Source organism: Elephas maximus, chromosome 5 (assembly GCF_024166365.1).
Source record: "Elephas maximus indicus isolate mEleMax1 chromosome 5, mEleMax1 primary haplotype, whole genome shotgun sequence".
NCBI lineage: Eukaryota > Metazoa > Chordata > Mammalia > Proboscidea > Elephantidae > Elephas > Elephas maximus.
In genome coordinates, this window is record NC_064823.1 from 81,677,092 (window position 1) to 81,702,132 (window position 25,041).

Consider the following 25,041-nt stretch of genomic DNA (forward strand, 5'->3'; position numbering starts at 1 on the left):
CCCGAGGACCACCTCCTCGTTGGGCCTGCAGAGCTGCGGGGCGCGGCTGTCAGCCTGGCCGAGTCGCCGCGGTGGGGGCTGCGTTGGGGGTGTGAGCGGATAACTCCGGGGTCTCAGGAGAGGAAGGGAGGCAAGGGGGGAGCCGGCGTGGGGACCCCAACCCACGATGGAGCTAAGGAGGCGACCCTCCAGGCCTCCGAGTTCTCCGCCCCAGTCCCTGCCTGGACCCTGCCCAAGTCCCGGATCCGTCGCTCCTCTCACCGTCTCGGCTTCGGTGTGCTGGGGTCCGGCACTCTGACCCCCCATTACCCCGCGGAGGAAATTCATCTTGCCGCTCAGTCACGGGCTCTACCAGCCCCTGCGGAATAGAAAAGAAGACAACTTCTCCTGTCTTTCGCAGTGCCTGGCCCCCAAGCCCGCACCCTGCCCTAGCCGGCCGCCGGCACCACCACCTCTTACTCGGCGGCCGCTCCAGCCCCCGAAGCCCGGAAACAGCCTCCACCACCGGCCGAGACGCGCATGCGCGGGGACGTGGCATTACGTGGCGGCTCGAAGGGCGAAGGCAAAGGGGGAGAGTAGGCTAAAAGAGGCCCGCCTCAGGAGGGCCACCCAAGCCCCGCCCGGTGCCCAGGCCCCGCCTCCCGCCGCAGGGCCACGCCTCCACTCCCTCCCTTTGAGGGCAGCTCCTGCTAGCCCCAGCCACCCACGTGGCCGTAGCCCAGCCCAGCCCGTAGGAGGCGATCCAGATAGTCTGCGCGTTTTGGCTTGCTAGGTTTTTAATTGTCGCGGAGCGGGGCTTACTGCAGGCTGTCAAGTCTGGGGTCGTATTTTGTTGAGTCGAAAGCGAAATTTTCCCCCGGCCGACGTGACAGGTAAGGTGTCCAGGTCCCTGGAAACGCCTGTTTGAGGTTTAGCAGTACGAGCGCTGTGGCCTTCTGATCTTAGTAAATTGTATTTCTTCACAGGGCTTTGTTTGGTGGTAAAAAGGGTGCTAGAGCCCCCTCCTTCCTCGGCCACTGGAGGGCGCATTTCTCAGCTGTTGCTCTTCAAGCCTGCTAGAAGGAATTCCTAGATCTAAACACCAGGTACACCGCTATTTTCAAGTGTGTAAGAAGGAAACATTGAACCTTGCATTTAGCTTCGTAGAGAAGTAGATTGATCTGGACTGTCAATTTGGCAATTGGTAGCAAAACGTTGTATTATTAACTCTCAACTCCCGCATTTGTAGTGTTCTTTTTTTCTTAACTTGGAAAAATGCCATTTTTTTGAAGTAGGCATGCCTTGTTCTTTTCGCAATGAAGTTGCCAGGTACACATCCTTCTGGAAAAGTCTCGTAAATTTTTTGAGGTTAAAAGGCACAGGGTCTAGTTAGCTAACTGACGCATGCCCCTCTCGTTTGAATTCCCTGCTGGTCTCGAGTCAGCATTTAAAATTGAACTCATCTTTCCTAGCCTCGCTTAAGGAAAAAAAAAAAAATCAATGTACTTCTTCCACTGTGTGCCCTACCTACAGTGATCAATAGTACCACTGTCCAAATGATTGCCTAAGCCAAAGGAAGAAGCTGGGAGGAATCTTAGACTCTGAATTTCAACCCACTTGTCCAATAGTCAAGTCCTATGGTTTCTGTTTATAGAATATTTCCCGAATAGATACTCTGCTCTTCATCCTCTCTGCCTCTGACATAGTTTATATTCCCATCATTTCTCACAATTATGGCAAGAGCCTTCTAACTCCTCTGTCTGCTTGCAACCCTGGCTTCCCTCCATTCTGGTGTCTAGTCCACTGCTGACCAAGCCCAACAACGACAAAACATCTGTTCAGTCACTCTTGTTTATAAAACCATCTAGTGGGTCCATGTTCTCTCCATAATAAAATCCAAACTCCTTACCTTGGCATACAGCACCTCCTATGATCTGGCTCCTGCCTGCCTTGCCAGCTCCCATTTCTCCCACATACTCAGGCCATTATTATGCCTAGATGGTCCCTTCCCCTCTCTCCTCTTCTTCAAGCAAACTCCTGCTAGTTCTTAACACTCAACTCTCTCATCATCTCCTCAGAGCTTTTCCTGAAATTCAAACGTATATCTATATACTAGCACTTTGCAGTTATTAATATATAGCAGGCACTCAGTAAATGCTTGTTAAACTAAATTGTTAAGGGCAGGGACTGTGTTACTCATTTTTGCATCTCTTTTTCACTGTCTCGTAGAAGGTGATGTTGTTGCATCAATGAGTAAATCATTGAAAAACTATATGAATATTGTCACCTGTAAGTGGAATTGTAGGTAACACATATCACAAAGGTTGTGGTGTAAGTCCTTTTCCTAAGGCCAAGATTTTAAGCCTGGACCATGTGGAGAATGGTGGGATCATACCGCCAAAAGTACTGCATGCTAAACATCGTCCTCTACTTTAAAACCAGACACTTGACGTTTTGCTTCAGACATTTTCTATAGGGTGATTTTGTTGTCACCTAAAAAAGGTAACCAATAAATGCTCTGCATTTTTATTACCAAGTAGTGAGTACAAAAACAACCTCACCCATTCTCTAAGCCTCTCCCCTTCCTGAGCCCTACTCCTTCCTGAGCCTCACCTCTTCCCTAAGTCCCACTCTGCATTGTTGGGGATGAGGCTCCAAGATGAAGTGGGGCTCACAGATGTCTACTGTGCATATTATTTGGTAATAAATAACAGTGCCTTGACTTGTTAGCAAAGGTGTCCTAAGATGCCAGCCTTGTCATATATCTGACTGTGTTTTAAACTGTGGTGTGTACAGTAGGTCACTGTATTAGCTTCCAAGGTCTGCTGTAACAAAACACCACGAATTGAGTGGCTTTAAACAACAGAAATTTATTCTTTCACAGTTCTGGAGGCTAGAAGACCCAATTCAGGGTGTCAGCAGCACCATGTTCTCTCTGAAGGCTCTAGGGGAAGATACTTCCTTGTCTCTTCCTGCTTCCGATAGCCCCAGGTGCTCCTTTGCTTGTGGCAGCGTAACTGGTAACGCCAGTCTATCTCCATCATCACAGGGTATTCTCCTGTGTGTCTGTGTCTCTTCTCCTCTTCTTATAAGGACACCAGCCATATGGATGTCCTGATGACTTCATCTTAACTTGATTGCATTTGCAAAGACCCTATTTCCAAATAAGGTCACGTTCACAGGTATTCGGGGTTAGAATTTCCATATATCTTTTTTGGAGGACACAATTCAACCCATAGCCATCACTAACAAGCTAATGTGAGTTTTTACTTCATTTGACCTGTTTCTTCCCTAACAGTATCGCCTGGAAAGGAAGGATTAGGAGCAGGGGGCATGGACAGTTGAGTGCAGAGGAGATGAGGGCAGGGTCAAGTTCCCTGGCCTCTCAGTCTTGCTTCTGTTCTGGCGTCTCAGAAAGGGGGATGAAGGGAAGGTGGAGCTGCTTGCTACCTCTACCCTCAAGGGGATGCAGAGAGAGGGCAGTTGCTCATTTGTCCCCCAAATGAAAGCAGAGGTATCATCACTACACAGCAACCATGAAATGGACTCCTTATTTAAGAGAAAGGGGGTTATGTATTAATCTGCTCTCACTGATTTTATAGAGAAAAGCCAGGGACCACCTCTTATTCCTGTTTGTATCCTTTAGTCATCTCACATAATTCTTTTAACATTGTAGATGTTCAAGAACCATTTGTTAAATAAAGAGAAAACATGAAAAAATTGTGACTGTAGGACTTACACCATTATACTTCTTTCATAAATTTAAGAATTCAGAATAAGAATGCCATGCATCATGAAAATGCACAAAGAATCCTAAATTTTAATTTGGGTAAATAAAAACATATATATATATATATTTTTTTTTCCTAAACAAAACCTGGCAACTAACAAAATTCATAGATTTGAAATCTTTTTTTTTTTTTCCTTCACCTATTGCTTCTTCGAGACCTTGTAGTTTAGTGGCTTTTCTTTTGTGGCCGACTTCACCCATCCTTTCCTACTTTTTGGTGGAAAATTCAGAAATAACAATGAAATGTCACTGCACCAGATTGCTTTTGGTTGTGGGTACAGCTGCGTGGAGTTTGTATGTACCTGCTTAGGAGTACCCGTAGATAAAATAATTTGTGTTTAATTATGCAGATTTTAAAGACTAGTTACTGGAAAATCAATGTCCAAAAACTTTGTTGATACAATTATGAATTACTACCATTAACCAAACGACGCACAGCAAAAATTAAATTGATAATGATGAAGCTAAACTAAGGCATTTATAATTAAAAGCAAGGCTAGCAGCAATTGAAATTCATATAAGCAATCAATAATAATAGCAAGTACATAGATCAAAAAACGAACTAAACCTATTGCTGTTGAGTCGATTTCGACTCACAGCAACCCTAGGACAGAGCAGAACTGTCCCATAGGGTTTCCAAGGAGTGGCTGGTATATTTGAACTGCTGACCTTTTGTTTAGCAGCCATAGCTCACCGTAGCTCTTAACCACTATGCCACCAGGGCTCCAAATAGTGCTTCTTATTTGCTAGGCTATGATGAAAGTGCTTTTCATAAAGTAATTTACCCTATGAGGTGGGTAGTGTTATTAGTTCTGCTTTACAGATGGGGGAAACAGGCATAGAGAGGTAACTTGCCCAAAGTCACACCAGTGGGAAGTGGCTGGGGTGGGATTCAAACTCAGCAATCTGGCTCCAAAGCCTGTACTATACACTGTGTTATTCTACTTCTCTAGATGCAAGATGGCGATCATGCACTAAGTAGGAGGGTGAGGTTCTTCCTCTGGCCTATAAAGCCTTCTAAACCCTGGTGGCATAGTGGTTAAGTGCTATCGCTGCTAACCAAGAGGTCGGCAGTTCAGATCCGCCAGGCGCTCCTTGAAAACTCTATGGGGCAGTTCTACTCTGTCCTATAGGGTTGCTATGAGTTGGAATCAACTCAACGGCAGTGGTTTTTTTTTTTTTTTTTTTTTAAATATAATCTGGTACCTCTGTTATCTCCCTGGTCTCGTCTTCTGCTACATTCTCTCACACTTCACTCCAGCCATGCTGACTTCGTTGGTGTTCCTGAAACTTGCTTCAACCTCATGGCCTTTGCACTTGGTCTTTCCTATGTTTTGGTGCTTGTTATTCCACCCACGTATCAGAATGGCTCACACCTTCACCCTCTTTAAAGTCTTTGCTCAAATTTACAGAAGTCTTCCCTGACCGTTCTAAGTTGTAACCTCCACGTACTAATACCCTGCTTTTTTTTTTTTTCTGTAGCACTTACTAGTCTGATACACTATTCTTCCATATTTTACCAGATCTAAGATGCCATCAAATGTACCACAGAGAAAGGGGAAGACAACAACAACAACAAAAAAAAACCTACCAATTCTAAGATGCCATCTAGTGAGAGATGCATCCCAATTTCAGGCCTCATAAAATGTAGGAAATGTGCCTTTTAGAATTCATGAAATATAAATTACACATATTTATCTTGTTTATTGTCTTATTTCCTCTCACCAGTACATAAACCTCATGTTTTTGTTACCTGGTGCAGCCGTAACAGAAATACCACAGATGAATGGCTTTAAAGAACAGAAATTTATTTTTTCACAGTTCTGGAGGCTAAAAGTCCAAATCAGAGTCTTGCTGTGTCGATCCCTTCTGTGGCCTCTTTCCTAGTTTCTGGTTACTGCTGTCAATCCTTGATGTTCTTTGGTGTTCCTTAATGTCTTTCTTCTCCTGTGTGTGTCTATTCTGCTCTTTTTGTAATTCAGAAGTAGTTAGGGTCCCTTACAGGTTTGGGGTTAGGACTTGACACATATTTTAGAGGGATATAATTGAATCCATAACACCCCATAAGAGCCAGGACTTCAGTCCTTTTATAAACTGCTTTATCCCCAGTGCCTAGCATAGTCTCTGGCACATAGTCAGTGCTTGGTAACTCTATTGGATGAATGAATTTCCAAAATGGGGGAACTCCTACTGTTAGCCTGTGTATGTGGGAGTAGAAATTCTGCAATGTTGTTAAGCATTACATGGCACTGGATTTCCTCAAGGAGGCCTAGTGGCACAGTGGTTAAGAGCTTGGCTGCTAATCAAAAGGTCGACAGTTCAAATCCACCAGCTGCTTTCTTGGAAACTCCATGGAGCAATTCTACTCTGTTCTGTAGGGTTGCTATGTGTCAGAATTGACTTGACAGGCAAAGGGTTTAGACTTCCTCAATAAGAGGCTGAACTAAGGCCCTCAGAAAATTTTATTTGCATGATAATTATGTTTATGAATTCCAAATTTTGGTGATCCTTAATGACTCACTTAATTACGAGTAAAAATGAATTAGAAAAATTGGATGTCTATGGAAGGAAGAGTTTATATTTTTAGGATCAGATCTCAGCCCATCAGGAGAATAGTCTCCGCCTCCTCATGGTCAGCTCACCTTGCTTTGAGATTCAGTGCATTAATGCAATGGTTTTCTCTTCTTTCAAAGAAAAACTTTTTTTTTTCCCAAACAAGCAATGCATTCTCATGGTTAAAATAAAACGTACAAAAAGGTGTACAGTGAAAAGTGTCTCTATGGATCCTTGGCCACCCAGGCAATCAATGTAAACAAGCCTTATATATCCTTCCAGGTATACAAATGTGTATATGTAATCCCAATCCCTCTCTTCTCTCTCTTGTTTTACACACATGTACAAATGAAACAGATCATACACATCTTCTGCATCTTGCTTTTTCCCACTTAATGTTTCTTAGAGATTGTTTCAGAAACATACAGAAAACGCTTCCTCACCTTTGCTTATTGTATTCCGTGAAGTGATCTCCACAATATGTTTTTAAAAACCCTGGGAATGTCTTGGGAAAGGAGGGTGCAAGAAAGAGGATTCTGGGCCATCTGCTTCGTTTTACCAGTTTCATTTTTTATCCTCCCTATTTCATTTGAACAAAAAGATTGAGAAGCTTTAAGATGTTGGACAGGCATCTCTCTTAGGATATACGGCCAAGGCAAGGATTTGGAATAGTTGAGTAGTTAAGAAGACATACTCGAGAGTCCAGGGCTCAAATCTCTGCTGTACCTTTTTCTAGCTACTTGGCTTTTGAGCAAGTTACTCAACTTTTTTTATGCCTCCATTTCCTTAAATATAAGAAAGTAGTAATGATAGTACCCACCCCATGTGGTTGATGTGAGGATAATATCTTTAAGTGCTTAGCGCTTAGTACTTGAAACATAGTAAGTACTCAATAAAAGTTAGCTGAAAGAGACCCAGAAAATCTTTGTGTATATCATCAGTGTCTTAACTGAACAGTTAATGGTGTCACCCTGTAATAGGACTCAATACAAACATTAGTGGCTCATGTAACTGAAAAGGCTATTACTTCAGATGTGGCTTCATCTGTGATACCTAAAGCAAGGAGTGGGAGTGCTCGGCTCAGTGTAAAGCATATGTCGTAGGAACAAGAGATTTAGGGATATTTCTCCAAGGAAGTTGGAATGCTCTGCTAGGGGAAAATTTATGTAGGATAGAAAAATAGATGCTCACTATGTTCCCTGATGGACTTGACCGCTTGACAATATTTTTTTAAAATATGTTTCCAGCAGTAAGTGCCACTAGCCTATTGCTAGCCCCAGTTCTATGGCATGAGAAAAGTTTCAAAATATCATGTTGCATTATTAAAGAGTAATTTTGCACTGTATCGTACTTATATCTACAAGCAAAGCTTTACGTACTCTTTACAGTACAGTTCAGCTATGTTTCCATTTTTAAGAAAATACAATCAGCAGAATTGCTTACTTATGAAACACCTAAATAGGAAATTCCATTTTCATTTCCAAAGGAATTTTTATAAAACTATTTATCAGGGCACTAATTTACCAGATCCAGGCCCTGGCCCTCATGTTCCCCATGGAACCTTTGATTGCCATCTTCGCACCCACTCTCCCCACCCCTCCCAGCTCGGTGCATAGGCAGGAGGGGGTTGATGCTTTCCCTGTCCCATCCCACAGCTAGACCAAAGCCTTTGAAGTTCACATTACTGGCTGATGCTGAGATTCCATGGAAGCTTAAGATGATTTATTATGGAGTCACTGCCACCTTCAGCAGAAGTGATCTCCGAGCAAGTTGCAGCTGATCCATTGCATTTGCCTGAATCTATGGCCCAGGTGTGTATGTGTTGGGGAGGGGGCGACCTGGGACTCTAGGTTGTCTCTTGAGATCAGAGTGTAATCTGTCAAAGTAGGCTGGGCCTCTAGGTCACCAGGATGGTAGCTGACCTGGACCAGAACTTTTCACAGCCAGCCCACCTCCAACCCCTCCCTCTCAGCTTCATCTCTTTTCTTGAGTTGACTGTATGGTGCAGTGGCCTGTGCTTGGAGTATACACCACACAGATAATCACCTTGGGCTCGGTGACTTGCAGATGCTGGATGGAGGGTCCAGAGTTGGCCTAGCCAGGTGGTTTGAGGAAAGAAGAGGAAGTAGTATGACCTTCCATGGACATAATTCCCTGCCAGCAGCCCAGGAGTCTGTGTGCAAAGGGGTGGAAGATGAGAATATCATGAGCACAGAGAGGTGAAGAAGTCTTCTCTAGCCTGACTATTCCATGACACTGCCTTACCCAGAATCTCACAAACACCATACTAGTTGTAGGTAGCAATGAGAGCTAGAAGAGCTTCACCTTTCTCACCCCACCTCTAATATTCACATACGTACGTGGCCACAAAGCCTTTAGTAACCCAGACCCAAGTCCTAGAACCGTTCCCTCTTCCCAAGTGTCAGAATAAACCAGTAAAAACTAGTTTGCCCTCTAGTAGACTCTGACTCGTGGTGACCCTATGTGTGTCAGAGTAAAACTGTGCTATATAGGGTTTTCAGTGGTGGATTTTTTTGGGAGCAGATTGCCAGACCTTCCGTCTGAGGCATCTCTGGATACACTCAAACCTCCAACATTTCAGTTAGCAGCTGAGTGCGTTAGCTGTTTGCACCACCCGGGGACTCCAGCATGAACGTTTTGTTAGCTACCCTCGAGTTGGCCCTCGACATATGGCAGCCCCGTGTTCAACAGAAATGCTGCCCTGTCCTGCACCATTCCCGTGATCGGTTGCAAATTGGACTGTTGAGATCCACAGGATTTTCATTGGCTGATTTTTGGAAGCAGATAGCCAGGACTTTCTTCCTAGTCCATCTTAGTCAGGAAGCCCTGAGAATTCTCACCTTCCAAGTGGGAGACACAGGTTCAATTCTCAGACAATGTACCTCATGCACAGCCACCACCCGTCTGTTAGTAGAGGCTCGTGTGTTGCAGTAATGCTGAACAGGTTCCAGCAGAGCTTCCAATGTGTAAATAGTGACTCCTAAATAGTTTGCAGTCTAACATCTCATTATGTCATTGCTGTAGGCAAGCTCCTTCCTGAGGGTGTGTTGCTATCTAGGTCAGAGCAAATGACTATACTGATATTTTGGTATTTATTTTGTGATATAATAAATATTAGAATTTTTTGTTTTTTTAAAAGTTTGGATTCATAGCATTTAAAACTAATCAGTGAAACTACATATTTAACAACTTTCGTTTTAACATAAATTATTGATTTCTAGCTCTGCTGCTTCCTTCAACTTCAGAAGAGTCCAGGGGCACCTCTGATGGGTTGGTCTGGCCAAGATTCAATGCCTTTCTGGCATTTTAGCTCTCCTGCCTGGAGCTTTCAGAGCCTCTGCCTCTGGATAGCTGCTCAGCTCTGCTGAGACGGGTAGGGCTCCTGAGTACAGCAGCTTTGATTTCTTTCTCTGCCAGCCTGAGAAAGATGGTCCTTCCTGTGATCTAAATCCTGCCTTTCCCAGCGAAATGAGCCAATTCATTTAGAGAGCTCTTTTCATCAGTCTCAGCTGCTTCCTCTTTTAGGGAGAGGTGAAGTTGTAGGAACTGAATGATAAAGAGAGGGCTAGAAGGACTCCAGGAGTCCCAGATTGCACAAACGGTTAAGTACTTAACTATTAACTAAAAGATTGTTGTTCAAACCTACCCAGAGGTTCCTCAGAAGAAGGCCCCAGTGATCTGCTTCCGGAAGGTCAGAGCCTTGGAAACCCCAGGAAGTACAGCTCTGCTGTGCACGTGTGGGGTTGGACTTGACTCTATGGCAGCTGGTTTCGTTTGGTTAGTTAGGGCTCCAGGAGTCCCTGGGTGTTGCGAAGGGTTAATGCCCTCAGCTGCTAACTGAAAGGTTGGAGACTTGAGTCCACCCAGAGGCACCTTGGAGAAAGGACTGGTGATCTACTTCTGAAAACTCAGCCATCAAAAACCCTATGGAGCAGTTCTACTCTGATGCCCATGGGGTCACCATGAGTTGGAATCAACTCAATAGCAACTGGTTAGAAGGGCTTCTGAGAAAGCAGAAAGGAGGCAAAGAAGAGGAAAGGGATAGAGTGTCAAGAGAGCCAAGAAAGTGAATGAAACTGCTGACTAATATCTGCAGCTAGGGTGTTACACCTACATAAATATGGATTTTTCAGTCCTTAAAAATAGCTCAGTATACCAGAGCACTGAAAGCAGATGTGCTTGGTTTTTTAAACTATTGATTCAGCAAACATTTGGGTCTCTCTCCTTTGTGCCAGGCCCTGTCATAGGTACTCACTGGTGTGTAACTCACTGTGGAGTCCTAGAAATTATTATTCCCATTTCACAGAGAGGGAAGCTTTCCAAACATAGACAGGAACTGGGTTTTCATTCTAGTCCTGCTGCTTTTGGGCTGTGTGGCCTGGGGCAAGTTGCTTAACTTTGCTGTATGAGTTGTGATTCCATTCTCAGCAACAAAAAACTGAACTAGAGAGTGTCTTAAACAAATTAGGCAGTCTAGGGCTAGTACATTGGCTCTGGGATGCCATCTGGGATCCAAGCTGGAATCTTTCTGCTCAATCATCCTTATTAGTAAGTGGCTTTCATCTTGGTGGCTACAGTCTGGCTGCTTCATCTCCAGCATTGCATCCTTATTCTAGGCAGGAAAAAGGGGAAGGGTGAAGGGCAAAAGGTATCTACCAACTGAGTTTGCCTCTCGAGTGACCAAGTCAGTGGAGGGCCTTAAGGGCAAAAATGGAGGTTTCCCGAGGGAGTATTCTGTCCCTATACTATCCATAGACACTCTGCCAAAATTCCTTGCTCTCCCCGGACCTACCAATTTTGGGACACAAGACTGCTAGGATTTCTAGCCCATCACCAGAATTACAGATTTTGGATTTGCCAGCCTCCACAATCCCATCAGCCAGTTCTTAAAAATAAATCCCTCTCTTCTTTCTCTCTCTCTCTGTATATATATGTATACAAATGTATAAATATGTATACACATACGTAACCAAAACCAATCCCATTGCCATCAAATCGATTCTGACTCATAACAACCCTATAGGACAGAGTAGAGCTGCCCCATAGGATTTCTAAGGCTGCAATCTTTATGGAAGTAGACTGCCACATCTTTCTCCTATGGAGCAGCTGGTGGGTTCCAACTGCTCACCTTTGGTTAGCAGCTGAGTGCTTAATCACTGCATCACCAGGGCTCATTATATACACATATATGTGTACACGTGTATATTGTGTGTGTGTGTTTGTGTGTGTGGGTGTGTGCGTAGAGAGTGAGAGATGAGAGTCCCTGGGTGACACAGATGGTTAAGCACTTGACTACTAGCCAGAAGATGGATGGTTTGAACCCACCCAGAGGCACCTTGGAAGTCAGGCCTGGTGATTTGCTTCCTGAAGGTCATAGCCTTGAAAACCTTATGGAGCACAGTTCTACTCCGAAACACATGGGCTCACCATGTGTGGCAATTGACTGGATGACAACTAACAACAACAGTCTGGAACAGTTCCTTCATCTTTGTCGTTCATGATCTTGACATTTTGAAGAGTACAGTGCAAGTCAGTTATTTTGTAAAATCTTCTCAATTTAGATTTCGTTGATCTTTCTTCATGGTTAAGTTTAGATTGTACATCTTTGGCAGGAATATTGCAAAGGTGTTCTTGGGATGTTCTTATAATGCACCTCTCAGGGGGCACATGATATCTGTTTGTCTCATACCACCACCACCACCACCGGTTGCTGTCCGGTAGATTCCAACTCATAGTGACCCAATGTGTCAGAATAGAACTGTTTTCTGTTTTTAATGGCTGATTTTTCGGAAGTAGATCACCAGGCCTTTCTTCCGAGGTGCCTGTGGGTGGACTCGAACCTCCAACCTTTCAGGTAGCAGCTGAGTGCATTAATCGTTTGCACCACTCAAGGACTACTGTTCCATACTAGTGATGTTAATTTTGATCATTGTTTACGGTGTGGTCAGCCAGGCTTCTCCACTGTATAATTTTTCCCTTTTTAATAAATATCATTTGTGGAGAAACTTTAATACCATGTACACATCCTATTTTTCATCAAACTTCCACCCTCCAGTTTTAGCATCTGTTGATCATTCTTGCCTGAATCAATGGTGGTTGCCAGCCTGCTTACTTTAAAGAAACTTTCCAGGATGCTCCATTTATTAACTTCCACCTATTTTGTTAAGTCCTGTGGCCGTCCCTACGTGCAAGAATGCCTGGGAAATGCACTATTATTTTGTTTTGGTACGGGCATATTGTTAACCCCCAGTGAGATTGGGGTTTTGTTAGCAAAGAGGCAGAATTGAAAACTGGACCTAGTAGTAGTATTGTAAGAATTAAATAATGTTTCTAAAAGCCTATCACAGAGCTTGTACCATGGTTAATATTTAAAAATACCCCTCCCCCACCTATGGGAACAGGGTTTTGTTTTTTAATTACTTTTGGTCACTCAGCTAGTAAACGGCAAAGCAGGTCTGCAAACCCTAGTCAAAGCACTATACCAAGGCTTCCTTTTGCTGGTTTTAAAATTCCATATTCCCTTAAATTTTTTGGCATCATTTTATCAATACAACTAAAACTACCTCTATATTGTATTAATCTACAGAACTGTTTGTGGAACGGTCTGATTTATTAGATGAAAACAGCATTGTGTGTATATTATATAAAAACTTGATTCAAATTTCTTTGTATTTGGGCATTTTCACTTCTATATAGTCCAAGACCGTTGTTCTGTTTAGGGGCAATGGCTATTCATTCCTCTGGTGGTCATAATCTGGAAAGACCTGGGAAGAAACAATGGTCAGAGAGCAATGGCATTTGCTGAACCCTATAAATAAACATACTCACGAGTTGTATTGATTCTTTGCTCTTTTTCAAATATTTAACAGAAAGAGAGAACTGTAAAAATCTTTTCTCTCCTGCCAATTACAAGAACCGGAATTTTAAAATTCCCTTGTTACAGAATCAGTATGAAAGAACATGAAAATTTAATACCAATTGGCAGCAAAATCACAGTTCATTTAACTGAAAATTTTACTTTGAGCATCATGGAATACTAATATCAGAAATTAAAAAATGATGGTAGGAAAGGAATAAATCAGGTTGTAAAATTATATACACTGGATGATCACAGCTAACTTTAAAATGTGTGCATAGGAAAAAGCCTAGAAGGAACTGCAGCAAGATGTTAATTAAGACTGGTTATATTTTGGTGAAGGACCCTGGGTGATGTTTTCTTTCAACTGTTCCATAATTTCCAGCTTTTTTTTTTTTTTTGACACACGTGTATTTTTTTTTAGAAACACGAACGGTGACAGTTTTAGAGAACTTGTTACGTAGAAACAATTGCAGATAAGAAACATCTGGAGCTTGAAAAACCTTAGTTTGCCTTAGAGGAAAAGCCCAAGGAGCTCCACATTTCAGCTGTTGCCTGAGCCCAAATGTCATCCCATCCACTTTAGTACCATCTCTTTTCTTCCCTCTCCTCCATTCTAGTTCCTTTTTTCATTTATTTTTTTCTCTCTTCCTCTTAACGTAAGATAGGTGTTGAGATTAATTACAAAATTAAGGTAGTTTTATACAGAGGAAAGAACATTACTCTTTGAATCCAAATAGGCTTGGATTTGAATCCTGGCTTCTTTCTTTATTCATTCACCAAACATTAATTGAACCACTACTATGCCATCCACTCTGGTAGGCACTAGGGACTCAGCAGTGATGAAAACAAATATGTCTGCGTTTGTGGAACTTATGTTCTAGCGGGAGAAGACTGTGATTTTAGAGAACCTGGAAAGACTACTTGATCCAAAAATACCTGCCCAACCAGATGGTTATTGTTGCTCTTCGGTGTCCTTGAGTTGGTTCCAACTCATAGTGACCGTATGTACAACAGAATGGAACACTGCCCAGGCCTGCGGCATCGTAACAATCGTTGTTACGCTTGACCCCATGGTTGCAGCCACTGTGTCACTCCATTTTGTTCAGGGTCTTCCTCTTCTACGCTGATGTTCTGCTCTACCAAGCATGATGTCCTTCTCCAGGGACTGGTCTCCCCTGACGATACGTCCAAAGTATGTGAGATGAAGTCTTGCCATCCTCCCTTCTAAGGAGCATTCTAGCTGTACTTCTTCCAAGACAGATTTGTTCGTTCTTTTGGCAGTCCATGGTATATTAAGCATTCTTCGCCAACACCACAATTCAGAGGCATAGATACACATGGGAGAAGATTAAGCCATGAAGGACTTAACCTTTTGGGTCAGTAAACATCTTATTTTAAGATGCAGTTATCAATGGAAAGCGTGTATCATTGCACTTAGCAGTCCTTCATATTTTAGTGTGAATTTATTTTATATGTATACATATACCTCAAGAGCTGTGCGAGAGCCATGTTTTGAAAGAATAAACATTTGTGAAAAGTGAACAATTAGGTACTATCCAGGAAAAAAAAAAAAATTTTTTTTTTTTTTTTTTTTTAGGAAGGGTAGACTTGAGTGGATTTCGGAGTAGTTAGTATGAAGATCCTGTGGGAAGAGGTGACCTAGGAAGTGCAAGAAAGATGCAAAAAAGAAGAGTGGTAGGATTGTGGGGACAAATTTCACCCTGAACATATGCGTTTGCATTGGGGAAGACCCAGAAGCCCTCCCAGGTTTAGGGGCCACCCTTCTTCTTTCCCTTCATAGCCAAGCTCTTGATAGAGTGCCTTAGTATCTAGATATTTCTGAATGGCAAATACTCCTAAAATGTATCATCTCTCACACAGAATGCATAAGAAATGAATAAGAATTAATAGCAGAGCCCCATTGAGGTACAAATGCAGGCCCTCTGCTTCTTCAGTAGCTTGCCTCTTGCTCACATTTTTAAATGATAGTTTGCTTTCTGTCGGGGACCTCTGAGTCTCTGGAAAGTAACCAAGATTTTAAATATGTAGATGCCAGGGTTCTGCTGTTGTTTAAACTTGAATCTCTACATCCTCCCTCCAGTTCACTCTTCACCTCACTGCCTCTTTCCTTGTCATTCTGAAATTGCATCACTTAAGGTCATGAAGAGGTTCTCTGAGAGTCTAGGGCTTCTTGTTTAAAGGAGCAGAAAGTCTTGCAAAGGAACTCAGGTCAAAGGAGGGTCTACTTTATGACTGTAGGGGAATCATCAAGGAAATGTTTGGGAAGTATAACCTGGCTTATGAGAACAGGAGAATCAACAAGCAGCTATTGTGTGTGTGTGTCTGTTGGGCTTCATAGTTCTTTGCTGTGCTTTTTTCAGTGAGTCCATTCCATTCTACTGCTTCTCTCTGAGAACAGCTTTCTGACTCACAGCCTCTTTGCTGCATATGCCCTAAGCTTGCAACTGTACTATTCTCAGTCCAAACTCAACATTCCAGTCTCAAACCTACACTCACAGCTCAGCTTCCAGTGTTTGAGTCAGTATGACTCTGGGAATCTGATTGGCTCAGCATGAGTCAGGTGTCCATCCTGTTCCAATCAGAAGCTGCGCTTAATAAATGGTGCTGCTGTCATCTGCTGTGCCCCAGCACCCTTTACCACACTCATATCAGTTGCCATTGAGTCAACTCTGACTAATAGTGACCTTATGTGTGTCAGAGTGCTTCATAGGGTTTTTGATGACTGATATTTTGCAAGTAGATTGCCAGGCCTTTCTTCTGAGTCATAGTTGACTCAAACGTACAACTGTTAGGTTAGCAGCCAAGTACATTAACTGTTTGTACCATCCAGGGACTCCCCTGTACTCATAACTCCATTATTATTGCCTGTGTACTCCTTTATATTGGCTTACAGAGTGTAAGGGAGGGTAGGAGGTCTGGTATATCCTATTGCATAGACCTTTCAGATTAGTCACTTTTACCTAGTGTAGTGGTAGTTGGTATATCAACAACTATTACTACTAACAGTTCATTCAGCATGTACAAGGTGTTAAACACTGTTGTGGATGGAATTGTGTCCTCCCAAAATATGTGTCAGCTTGGCTAGGCTGTGATTCCCAGTATTGTGTGGTTGTCCTCCAATTTTTGTGGTCTGATGTAATTATCCTCCATTTTGTTATGCATTGTAAATCCTAACCTCTGCCTGTGATTATAATCCCTTTTGTGAATGGGTTTTGTTTGTTTTGTTAATGAGGCAGGATTAGGGTATATCTTGAGTTCGTCTCTTTTGAGATATAAAAGAGATTAAACCAGCAAGTGAGAGAGCAGAGACAAGGGAAGGCATATGCCAAGCCACATGAAGATCGCCCAGGGGCAGAAGCTCAAAGAGACAAGGACCTTCCTCCAGAGCTGACAGAGAAAATCTTCACCGAGAGCCAGCACCCTGAATTTGGACTTCTAGCCTCCTAAACTGTGAGAAAATAAATTTCTATTTATTAAAGCCATCAGTTGTGGTATTTCTGTTGTAGCAGCACTAGATAACTAAGACACTTTACATACATTGTCTCCCTTAACTCTCCCAACCCTTCTGCTGTCATTCATTTTTATGAAAGAGAAAACTATTGAGGCAAAGAGGTTAAGTAACTTAAAGTAGGTCACAAAGCCCAATAATAGGACAGGATTTGGTCTGAGAATTCTGTCTGCAGAGCCTGTGCCCGCTCTTGCTTTTCCACATCTGCCGCTGGTCTGAAGTTATTAGATGCTCGTGACAACTGCCATAGCTTTACCCTGGTTATACTACTTACTTCCCGCATCTAAGCTGTCTCTCTTTGGGGAAGTAGATAATTTATGAGATGGGGAACACTAACCAATGGGTTGGTTACATATGTGCAAATGAGTGAGCCACACAGGAACAGTGTTTCCCAGCTATTTCCAGTCTGTGACAAAGCAGTGATCTTGACCAAATATCTGGAGACAAGAAGAGACTGCCCTCTTGGTTTCTCATGCTGAGTCATCCACTAACTCAGGAAGCAGTTCGAGCACACCCACACTTTGTCATTTATATAAGCTATAGTTTTTTTTTTTTTATAGTTAATGTTCACTAATAGCTTAGTGCCTAGCACCTGGCACACTGTGGAGTGTTCAGTAAACTTTTTTTTTTCCCTGTTAAACTGAATTAGCCAAGTTTAGGCTATATCTTCTCTTGTAATTGAAAACAAGAGTTATCAGAGCTGTTTTGTTTTTACTCAAGTTAGAGTCGAAGGTGAGTTGAAGTTAAAGAGAATCGTGATTAACAGGTTAACAACCCTTGGAATAGTTTTTTTTTTCAATATATGTATACATATATATATAACCAGAAAACCAAATCCATCGCCATCAAGTTGATTCTGACTCATAGCAACCCTATAGGACAGAGTAGAACTGCCTATAGAGTTTCCAACGAGCACCTGGTGGATTCAAACCTTTTGGTTAGCAGCCATAGCACTTAACCACTACATCACCAGGGTTTTCTTCTTGTGCCTTCTTCAGTCTCACCAAACATATTGGCCTCTGGAGGGGCCCAGCTTCACCCTTTAATGCTGTGGACCAATTAATTCCTCTAAGTCTGTCTACAGCTGAGCCTCAGGAAAACTGGCTTCTAGCTGCCAAGAGATAGCACAGGGCAACAAACACAGTGTGAGAGTGACATCAATCTGGATAATCTGGGTTATAAGGAGAGTTTATTTATTCTCAGTTTGTGTCTCACTTGGAGTTCCTTTCCTTGTCTTTTGGACCTTCTTTACTCCCACCACCCAGGAATCAGTTCTAGGGGCTGGAGCAAAACAAAATATGCAAGGGCCCTTCTCAGAGCCAAGTCTAGTTAGGAAAAGGAGTAGCCACCTAGAATCCTCAAGACTAGGCCATGAGATAGAGGGCAAAGGGGAGGTCCTGACAGCCTTCTTAAAACCCATGTTCATAGTTCCCAGTTCGTGGTTTGAAATTGAGAAGGATATTTAACTTCAGGCAACAGTCATCTCCCTACCAGGGGTAGCAATTTTAGCACATAAGACTATCCCAACACTTATTCTGATGATGACTTATTATCGTTAGTTTCTGTCAAGTCAGCCCCAATTCATGTCAACCTTATGTATAATAGAAGGAAACATTTGTGACATTTACTGCCCACTCTTGTGCCATCTTCATGATCGTTAGTAAGTTGAGTCCATTATTGCGGCTATTGTGTCAGTCCATCTCTTTGAGGGTTTTCCTCATTTTTGCTGACACTCTACTGAACAGGATGTCCTTTTCTAGCAATTGGCCTTTTCTGATGATGTGTCAAAAGTAAGTGAGCTGAAATCTTCCCATACTCACTTCTAAGGAACATTCTGATTGTATCTCTTCTAAGACTGATTTGTTCACTCCTCTGGCATATTCCAAATTCTTCACCAGCACCACAATTAGAATGCATCAGTTATTCTTCTGTCTTCCTTTTTTACTGTCCAGCTTTTGCATGCATATGAGGTAATTGAAAAGACCATGGCTTGGGTCAGTCACACCTTAGTCACCAAAATGACATCTTTGATTCTGGCCATGTACGTACTCAAAAATAAGAGAGTTCATTTGTTACATATATATTTGAATTTACTCTGAAATAAATTTCTACTTTATGTATATGTTGGCCAGAAAGCAGCTATTAGTAGTAAACAGTAAAAAAACCAATTTACAATTAGTTAGATTGGGATTATGTTTATATTTTTATTCTCAAGATTAATATTTAATATTGAATGATAGTTTCTGCCTTCATTAAATCTAATTATACTCTAGATAAATTTCATGAAGTTTAACAAATACAAGTTCATTTTAATTTTATAAAATTTATATTTGATAGGACTGAGGTCCAGTAGACATTTTTAAAAAATTGATTTTGTTAAACTATAGGATCGTAATTAAGCTAATTAATAACGATCTTTTACAGAAGAAATGTAAATAGCATCCTCATTCATCAATTTGATAATTATCTTAAATGTTATACACTATCTTGGGTCCATTGCTTCACTCTAACCTGGTTGTGAATGTATAGTTTTTTATCTGAGGACTTAAGGGTCGTATTGTTTTTGTTAGGTGCTGTCAAGTTGGTTCCGACTCATAGCAACCTTACGTATAACAGAACAAAACACTGCCCGGTCCTGGATCCTCCTCACAATCCTTGTCATGCTTGAGCCCATTGTTACAGCCACTGTATCAGTCCATTTCACTGAGGGTCTTTCTCTTTTTTGCTGACCTTTACTTTATGAAGCATGATGTCCTTCTCCAGGGACTGATCCCTCCTGATAACATGTCCAAAGTATGTGAGACATAGTCTTGTTATCCTTGCTTCTAAGGAGCATTCTCGTATTTCTTTCAAAACAGACTTATTTGTTCTTCTGGCAGTCCATGGCATATTCAGTACCCTTTGCCAACACCGCAATTCAAAGGCGTCCATTCCTCTTCTGTCTTCCTTATTCATAGGCTAGCTTTCACATGCATATGAGGCGACTGAAAATACCATAGCTTGGGTCAGGCGCACCTTAGGCTTCAAGGTGACATCTTTGCTTTTCAACACTTTAAAGAGATCTTTTGCAGCAGATTTGCTCAATGCAGTACTTTGATCTGCTTCCATGGGTGTTAATTGTGGATCTGTGTAAGATGCAATCCTTGACAACTTAAGTCTTTTCTCCGTTTATCATGATGTTGCTTATTGGTCCAGTTGTGAGGATTTTTATTTTCCTCATGTTGAGGTGCAATCCATACTGAAAGCTGTGGTCTTTCATCTTCATCAGTAAGTGCTTCAAGTCCTGTTCACTTTCAGCAAGCAAGGTTGTGTCATTTGCATAACGCAGGTTGTTAATGAGTCTTCCTCCAATCCTGATTCCCTGTTCTTCGTCATATAGTCCAGCTTCTCAGATTATTCGCTGAGCATACAGACTGAATAAGTATGGTGAAAGGATACAATCCTGACACACAGCTTTCCTGACTTTAAACCATGCAGTATCCCTTCGTTGTGTTCTAATGGCTGCCTCTTGACCTACGTACAGGCTCCTCATGAGCACAGTTAAGTGTTCTGAACTTCCCGTTTTTCACAACGTTATCCTTCATTTGTTATGATCCACACTGTCGAATGCCTTTGCATGGTCAATAAAGCACAGGTATACATCTTTCTGGCATTTTCTTCTTTCAGCAAGGATACAGCTGACATTGGCAATGATATCACTGGTTCTCTGTCCTCTTCTGAATCCGGCTTGAATTTCCAGCAGTTCCCTGTTGATGTACTGCTGCAATCACTTTTGAATGATCTTCAGCAAAATTTTACTTGCATGTGATACTAATGATAAAAAGAAAAAAAAAAATTTTTTTTTTTTTTTTTTTTTTACTGTTGGATAATTTCCACATTCGATTGTATAACCTTTCTTTGGAATAGCATAAACATGGATCTCTTCCAGTCAGTTGGCCAGGTAGCTCTCTTCCAAATTTCTTGGCATAGATAAGCGAGCACTTCCAGCTGTATCTGTTTGTTGAAACATCTCAATTGGTATTCCACCAATTCCTGGAGGCTTGTTTTTCACCAGTGTGTTCAGTGAAGCTTGGACCTCTTCCTTCAGTAGCATCGATTCTTGATCATATGCTCCCTCCTGAAATGGTTGAACGTCCACCAGTTCTTTTTGGTATAGTAACTTGGTGTATTCCTTCCATATTCTTTTGATGCTTCTGTGTCAGTTAATATTTGCCCCGTAGAATTCTTCAGTATTGCAACTTGAGGCTTGAATTTTTTCTTCAGTTCATTCAGCTTGAGAAATGCCAAGCGTGTTCTTCCCTTTTGGTTTTCTAACTCCAGGTCTTTGCACATGTCCTTATAATACCTTATTTTGTCTTCTTGAGCTGCAGTTTGAAATCTTCCGTTTAGCTTTTACTTCATCATTTCTTCCATTTGATTTAGCTACTCGATGTTCAAGAGCAATTTTCAGACTATCTTCTGACATCCATTTTGGTCTTTTTTCTTTCTTGTCTTTTTAATTACCTTTTGCTTTCTTCATGTATGATTTGCTTGGTGTCATTCCACAACTCATATGGTCTTCAGTCATTAGTGTTCAATGCATTAAACTTATTCTTGAGGTGGTCTCTAAATTCAGGTGGGATATACTCAAGGTCATACTTTGGTTCTTATGGACTTGTCCTAATTTTCTTTAGCTTCAGCTTGAACTTGCATATGAGCAGTTGATGGTCTGGTCAGTGGTTGGTCCCTGGCCTTGTTCTGACTGATGATATTGAGCTTTCCATTGTCTCTTTCCACAGATGTAGCCGATTTGATTCCTATGTATTCCATCTGGTGAGGTCCACATGTATAGTCACCGTTTATGTTGTTGAAAAAAGGTATTTGTAATGAAGAAGTCGTTGGTCTTGCAAAATTCTATCATGTAATCTCTGGCATCGTTTCTAAAGGGTCATATATGTCAGGTATTGTCCTGTCTTTTATTACCCTTGTCTCCCATCAAGCATATTGCCACTTAAGAACTTGTTTATTTGTGTATGTTTTTATATTTCCCTTTTTGTTGTTAAGATTATTGGCTTTCACTTCTCATTGCTGTCCACTCTAATTTGCCGTTTGTGATCCAATGTGGACCTTTAGTAGTAGGACCTTTAGTAAGCTTTTATTGAGTACTCACTCTGTTCCAGGCATTGTTCTAAGAACTTTGCATGTATTAACTAATTAAACCTCATAACCATCTGGGGAGTAGGTACTATTATTATACCCATCCTATGATCATTTAGTCAAAGTCACACAGCTAGCAAGTGGCAGAATTTGGGATTCAAATTCATTCTAGTTGCAGAGTCTACAACACTGTACTAGAATATACAATGCTGCCTCAATGTCCACATTCATTAAAATGGGTGAAAATATTAGAGAAGAATTAACACCAATACTGTTTAAATTCTTTCAAAAGATAGAAAAGGAACAAATATTCCCCAATTTGTTCTGTGAAATAAGCATAGTCCTGATACCAGAACCAGACAAAAACACCACAGGAAAACTACAGGCCAATGTCTCTTTTGAGTATAGATTCAAAAGTCCTCAACAAAATACTACCAAACAGAATCCAACATCTTGACCAAGTGGGCTTTATTCTAGAAAGGCAGGGATGGTCCAACATTAGAAAATCAATCAATGTAATTTACCACATCAATAGAACAAAGGAAGAGAACCACATGCATCTCTATAGATGCAGAAAAAGCATTTGATAAAAATCTAACACCCTTTTTTTAACTGTAGTTTTAACGGTTATTTTTTCCAGAGCATTAAAGTAATTGAAGAAAAAAAAATTTTTTAAACTGAAAAATAAAAATCCTCAGAGTATTATTTTAAGTTTAAATATTTCATTTATGCCCCAAACGGAATTAGTCATTCTACTTTCCTGCCTTTAATGGAGGCATGTTGTTGTTGGCAGTGTTAGTTATTGTAGAGTTGATCCAGACTCATGGTGATGCCATGTGTGCCAAGTAGAACTGTGCTCCATAGGGTTTTCTTTCCTTCTTTTTTTTTTTTAACTGTGCAAATTTAGGTGAAAGTTTACAGAGCAAATTAGTTTCCCATTTGATAGTTTGTACAAAAAGTATTTCATTGCCTAGGTTTCATTCCCCACAATGTGTTAGCATTCTTCCCATTTTCACCTGGGTTCCTTGTTTTCTTTAGTCCTGATTTTGTACCCCTTCCTGCCTTCTCATTTTTGCTTTGGGGCAGATATTGACCTTTTGATCTCCTATAATTAATTGTTCTAAGGAGTACATTCCTCTCAGGCATTACTGTTTATCTTATGGTTTGCCCAACACCCTTTCTTGATGAAAACCCTAAACAAGGTTGGAATGGAAGACAAATTCCTCAATATTCAGGACATATATGAAAAGCCAACAGCCAACATTATATTTAATAGAGAGAGCTTTCCACTTGGATTTGGGAATAAGACAGGGGTGCCTGCTCTCACCACTTCTATTCAATATTGTGTTAGAAGTCCTCGCCAGAGCAGTAAGACAAGAAAAAGAAATAAAAGGTATCCAGATTGGAAAAAGGAGAAGTAAAATTATCTCTATTTGCAGATGATATGGTCCTATATATAGAAAATCCTCAAGAGTCTGCAAGAAAAACTCTAGAGCTAGTAGGGGACTTTAGCAAAGTTACAGGGTATAAGGTCAACAACCAAAAATCAGTTGGGTTTCTATATACCAGCAATGAGAAACCTGAAAGAGAAATAATTCCATTTACAACAGCAACTCAGAATATAAACTACTTTGGAATAAGTTTAACCAGGGATGTGAAGGATTTATAATTCAGTGTTTTATAATTTATAATTCCGTGTTTTATAATTTTAATAAAAATTATAAAAGAGTGCTGAAAGAGATTAAAAAAGAGTTAAATAAATGGAAAGATGTTCCCTGTTCATGGATTGGAAGACTTAATATTGCTAAGATGTCATTACTATCCAGAGTGATCTGTAGATTCAGTGTAATCCCAATCAAAATTCCGACAACCTTTACAGAATGGAAAAAACAGTTCTCAACTTTATATGGAAAGGCAAGCGTCCCCCCATAGCTGAAGCAGTGTTGAAGGAGAACAAAGTAAGAGGACTCACACTTCCAGATTTTAAAACATACTATATAGCTACAGTAATCAAAACACCCTGGTACTGGTATAACAATAGACACATAGGCCAAACCCAAAAAACAAACCCAATGCCCTGGATTCAATCCCGACTCACTGCCACCCTATAGGACAGGGTAGAATTACCTCATAAGGTTTCCAGGGTTGTGAATCTTTATGGAAGCAGATCGCCACACCTTTCTCCTGCCAAGCAGCTGGTGGGTTCGAACCTTTGACCTTTCAGTTAACAGCCAAGCATTTTAACCACTGCACCACCAGGACCCCTTTGACACATAGACCAATAGAATAAGATTGAGAGGTCAGAAATACTAGAATGGGTGAAGTTAAAGAGTAAATAAGGTTTAGTATAGTTTCTAGAGGGTTCATCTATGAGTTACATTTTGATAACCTCTCTGTGCCTATTTCCTTGTCTGTAAAATGGAAATAATGATAGAAGGGATTGTGGTAACAATTAAATGAGTGGGAAAAAAAAATTACACACACAGTGTACGGCTCATGGCAAGTACTCGTTATTCTAAACACTATTCTTATGCTCAATAACTGATAGCAATTATTACTATTATCCATGAGCTGTAAAGAAAATAAAATTTTGTAGCATCTAATGGTATAGAGATGTTGGAAGACCTTTGTACTTGTTCCTTCTTCAGAGCCCTCTTCCAGAGTTTGTCCATCTCCCAAAAACCTCTTCTTAAGGAACCTGATTTAAGAGATCCTGCTAGAGACTGTGAGGAACTTCCCCAGGGCCTTTCCATTCCTTAGCCCCCCATTCTGCTTTGTTCCCAACCGGCCATCCACACTCTTCCCCAGGCCTAAGGCTGGGTAGAATGTGCTCTCCGGCTCTACCAACCTTGCTGCCCTGGCTAGCACGGGCCTTTAATTTTATATTTTTATAAGTGTCTTAGTTCTCTAGTGCTGCTGTAACAGAAATACCACAAGTGGGTGTCCTTAATGAAGAGAAATTTATTTTTTCACAGTTTAGGAGGATAAATACCAAATTCAGGGTGCCGGCTCTAGGGGAAGCCTTTGTCTGTCAGTCCTGGAAGAAGGTCCTTGTCTCTTCAGTTTGTGTTTCCTGGTTCCTTCTGACAGTTCTGCTGATCTCTGAGCTGGTCTAGGGATGGTCCTTTTCTTTTCTTGGAAGACAGCAGTTGTAGCTCCTTTGGCCCATTTCCT

General features: G+C 41.3%; 2 protein-coding genes across 4 annotated transcripts in view; one reads left to right on the forward strand and one right to left on the reverse strand.

The window, feature by feature from the left end:
• Window positions 1-532, reverse strand: part of USO1 (USO1 vesicle transport factor) — a 118,314-nt gene extending 117,782 nt beyond the window's left edge. The window contains exon 1 of one of the 2 annotated variants that reach the window (XM_049885953.1): window positions 262-532. In XM_049885953.1, coding sequence (XP_049741910.1) covers window positions 262-327 — 66 coding nt within the window. In that variant the 5' untranslated portion in view covers window positions 328-532. The remainder of the gene's footprint in view (window positions 1-261) is intronic. The other variant, XM_049885954.1, reaches the window with a different exon arrangement.
• Window positions 533-696: 164 nt separating this feature from the next.
• The window catches only part of G3BP2 (G3BP stress granule assembly factor 2), a 93,490-nt gene continuing 69,145 nt past the window's right edge, over window positions 697-25,041 (forward strand). The window contains exons 1-3 of one of the 2 annotated variants that reach the window (XM_049885958.1): window positions 697-872; window positions 966-1,085; window positions 7,978-8,133. In XM_049885958.1, coding sequence (XP_049741915.1) covers window positions 8,050-8,133 — 84 coding nt within the window. In that variant the 5' untranslated portion in view covers window positions 697-872; window positions 966-1,085; window positions 7,978-8,049. The remainder of the gene's footprint in view (window positions 873-965; window positions 1,086-7,977; window positions 8,134-25,041) is intronic. The other variant, XM_049885959.1, reaches the window with a different exon arrangement.